We start from the raw sequence: 3,945 nt of genomic DNA, 5'->3' as shown, positions 1-3,945 counted from the left end.
TCCTTGGCCTGGATGAGTTGAGAGAAATTTCTCGTCCCCCCCCCCCCCCGCCCCGCTTTTCCCTCCACTCCTGAGATCTGGAGTGGAAAGTTTTGGGTCCCCTTGACTTTGGCCAGGAGCCTCCTTAACCACCCTCCTCCCCAGTTGGGGAACTCTCCATCCATTCAAGGCTTTTTGTCAATGGGAAGAGTGGGTCCTGTGGGATCTCTCTCTCTCCCCCCCTCTCTCTTTAACCCCCCCCCAACCCTCCCTCTTCTTTCTGATCCTGGACTTGCCTGACGTCACCGAGGAGGCGATAAATATCTGTCGATCTAATTGGAGGTGAGAGAGACTCCGGGGCTACGATCGCAGGACGTGGCCCCCAACCAACCAACCAACCAACCTGCCATCCATCCAGCCCCCCATGATTGATTCAGCCTCTGTCAAGGAAGCGTCAGCTTATGAGGCGAAGGCTGCGTGATCCCAGAACTGGGTCCAAGCTATAAAACTCAGGCAAAGACCCAGGTCGGAGTGGGGAGGCACCGGGGGTCCCAAGGAGGGCCAGGAGACAGTCATCCCGGAGAGGAGGAGGAGGAAGAGGAGGAGGAGGAAGAAGAAGGGGACCAGGGAAAAAAAAGGAAAGGAAAGGAAAGGAAAGGAAAAGTGGTAGGATCCTGACCACTGGCTGCTGCCACTCACCCATCCTCTATTGAGCTCCATCGGCGTCTCAGTGGAAGGTAGGAGGAGATCTGGGAAAACTTCGCTTGGGGGATTCAAAGACATAGCCGTGTTAGTCTGTGGAAGCAGTTGCAGAGAGGTCTTGTAGTCCCCTTTGAGACTCACTGAAAGGAAGGGATGGGCACAGCGTGAGCTTTCCCAGACTTCAGCCCACTTCCTCAGGTGCATTTTGTTTGTTGTTAGTATGCAGAGAGAGCTTGTAGCCCCCCTTTGTGGCTCACTGAAAGGAAGAAGTATATATAGAGAGATCTTGTAGCCCCTTTGAAACTAACTGAAAGAAGTATATAGAGAGATCTTCTAGCTCCCCCTTTGAGGCTCCCTGAAAGGAGGAAGTGTATTGAGACATCTTGTAGTCCCTTTGATGCTGAAAAAATGTGTAGAGAGATCTTGTAGCCCCTCTTTGAGGCTCACTGAAAGAAGTATATATAGAGATTTTGTAGCCCTTTTGAGGCTCCCTGAAAGGAAGAAACTGGCACAGCCTGAGCTTTCCTAGACTTCAGCCTACTTCCTCATCTAGGAAAGCTCCTGCTGCCAGCTTCCTTCTTTCTGTGATGGGTTGCAAGATCTCTCCACGTATCAGTTCTCATAGAATCATATAGAGTTGGAAGAGACCCCCTTATAGAAGTGGTTTGTTATAACAAGCCACAGCAGGTCTGTGGCTTATGGGTTCCTCCATCGGGTGATATGGCTCTGGAAGGAGCCTTGCGGGCTTCCCTTTCCATTTTCGAGACTCGCTGAAAGGAAGAAGTTGGCACATTATGAGCTTCCCTCTAGATTTAAGGCCAAATGCATCAGAGGAAGGAGACTTTAGTCTTTAGGAAAGCTCCTGCTGCCAATTTCTTTCTTTCTGTGAGTCTCAGAAGGTGCTACAAGGTCTCTCTACAACTGATCCTCTTGGGAAGAGTTTTCTGGAGAGTTTGCAAAGTGTTTCTCTATTATATGTGAATGGGATTTTAGGGTCTGATTGGGATGGAAAGAAAGGAAGCCCTTCTGGGATCACGGTGGAAAGAGATATAGCAACATAGGTCCAAAACACACTGCAGAAATCATCCAGTTTGAGACTGCTTTAACTGCCTTGGCTCCATGCTATGGAATTCTGGGAATTGTAGTTTGTTGTGGCTCCACTTTAACTGCCCTGGCTCAAGGCTATGGAATTCTGGGAACTGTAGTTTTGTGAGACACTTTAGCCTTCTCTGGTGCCACCCACAAACTACAAATCCCACAGCTCCATGGCCTTGAGCCAGGGCACTTAGTGGTACCAAACTGGGTTATCTCTGCAGTGCGGATGCAGCCAAACTGGATGCTTCTCTCATTTAAACTCCTTCATCAGATGCTGACGTTTCAGGAAATGTTTCCGAGGAGGTCTGGGACTTGGAGGCAGTCTTTTGAGGGAGCGGTTGGTGATTTGCTCTAACGTTTTCAGCAACTTCAGGACATTTGGGGATTGGTGTCACAACAAACTGTAGTTCCCAGAATTCCATACCCTCGAGCCCTGGGAGTTAAAGTGGGGTCAAGCCGGATCATTTCTGCAGTGTGGATGCAGAACGAGACGCAGCCTTTGGTCCAGGAGGCTTTCCAAAATGTCCTCTATTTTGAGCAGGACTTAAAGCATGGGTTTACATTTCTAGGAGTGTTTCTTTTTTAAAAAGCTTTCCTTTGGTCCTGCCCTACTCCCTCCCCCGAAGGTCCTCCATTTTTTGTGGTGCCTTGTCCCAAACTCTGGTCCTTCAGGTGTTTTGGATTTCAGCTCCCAGCATTCCCAGCCAACTGTCAGGAACTTCTGGGAGACGAAGTCCAAAACAACTGGAGTCTAAAGTTTGGAAACCACTGGGTTAGGACGCCTGGTCCCCCGCCGAGAGCGAGGAGGGAAGGCGGTGGCCCGGTTCAGCACCATGGACAGCGCCGCGAAGGGAGGAGGACAAAGCGGGACCAGCCTCTCTGAACAGCTCCTTTGCTTTGCTTCTGTCTCTTTCCCGTCCTTTCCCTTTCTCTTTCCTTTCCCCTTTCCCTTGCCCCTTTACTTCTCTTCCCCTTCCCTTTCCCTTTCCCTTTATTTCCCCTTTAATCCCCTTCCCCTTCCTCTTCCCTTCCCCTTCCTCTGCTCTGCTCCTCTCCTCTCCTCCCCTTTCCTTTTCCTTCCCCTTCCCCTTCTCTTTCCTCTTCCCTTCCCCTTTCCTCTTCCTCTTCTCCTTCCTCTTCCCCTTCCCCTTCCTTTCTCTTCTCGATTCCCTTCCTCTTCTCCTTCCCCTTCCCCTTCCTTCCCCTTCCCTCTCTCCTCTTCCAGGTCCGGCCCCTGCACCATGAGGCTCCAGCTGCTGCTCTGGACGGGGCTGCTGCTGGGGGCCCTGCTTCCCGGCTGCCCCGAAGGCCGAGCCCTGAGCCAGAGCCTCCCGGAGGAGGAGAGCCTTGCCTCGCGGCCCTCGGAGCCCCAGGAGCAGCCTTCCCAGCCCTGGCCGCTCTTCCTCCGCCTCGGCGAAGAGTATTTCCTGCGCCTCGGAAGCCTTCGCAGGGGCCCCGACGACGACGACGACGACGCCTTCTCCTCCTCCGCAGCCTCCCTCTCCTCCGGCTCCAGCTCCAGCTCCAGCTCCAGCTCCAGCTCCAGCAGCAGCCATTTAGCGGCCTCCGCCTCGGGCGGCCACTTTTTCCGGGCGGCCGTCCAGCAGCTGCTCCAGGCGCAGCCCCTGCGAGGGCAAGGGCGAGGGCGGCCGTCGGGGGGCGCCGGGGCCTCCTCCTCCTCCGCCTGGGAAGGCGAGGGGCCCGGCGGCGCGGGGAAGGAGAAGCGCTCCGAGGAGCCCCCCATCTCCCTGGACCTGACTTTCCACCTCCTCCGGGAAGTCCTGGAAATGGCCCGCGCCGAGCAGCTGGCCCAGCAGGCCCACAGCAACAGGAAACTCATGGAGATCATCGGGAAATGAAGCCCCCTCCCCGGCTAGGATCCCTCCCTCCCTCCCTCCCTCCCTCCCTCCCTCCCTCCTTTCCTTCCTTCCTTCCTTCCTTCCTTCCTTCCTCTTCTCCCTCTCTTTCCAGGGTCCCTCTGAGTGTGGCCTCCTCCTCCTCCTTTCCTTTCTTCTCTGCCCCCAATGCCCACCCTGCAGCATGCCCGACGTTGTGGCCCGGTGTCATTTGTAACTCCATTCCCCTCCCCTCCCTTTCCTTCCCTCTCTCTTCCCATCCCTCTTTCCCCTTTCCTTCCACCGACCTGAGTCCCGTTCTTTTCGGGTGAAG

The 3,945-nt window shown here is 54.6% G+C and overlaps 1 protein-coding gene across 1 annotated transcript; it reads left to right on the top strand.

Annotated features, from left to right (window-relative positions):
• Positions 1-311: 311 nt before the first annotated feature.
• On the top strand, positions 312-3,682 carry LOC149317381 (corticotropin-releasing hormone-like). The gene is made up of 2 exons (XM_089518893.1): positions 312-716; positions 3,002-3,682. The coding sequence occupies exon 2, from the start codon at positions 3,018-3,020 to the stop codon at positions 3,633-3,635; it is 618 nt and encodes a 205-aa protein (XP_089375019.1). The 5' UTR covers positions 312-716; positions 3,002-3,017; the 3' UTR covers positions 3,636-3,682.
• The last annotated feature ends 263 nt before the right edge of the window (positions 3,683-3,945 follow it).

The sequence above is a fragment of the Sceloporus occidentalis genome, unplaced genomic scaffold (genome assembly GCF_023333645.1).
Source record: "Sceloporus occidentalis isolate IW3139 unplaced genomic scaffold, rSceOcc1.0.p SCAF_3, whole genome shotgun sequence".
Taxonomy (NCBI): Eukaryota; Metazoa; Chordata; class Lepidosauria; order Squamata; family Phrynosomatidae; genus Sceloporus; species Sceloporus occidentalis.
Note: the sequence above shows the minus strand (reverse complement) of the source record. Positions and strands in the feature narration are given on the sequence as shown.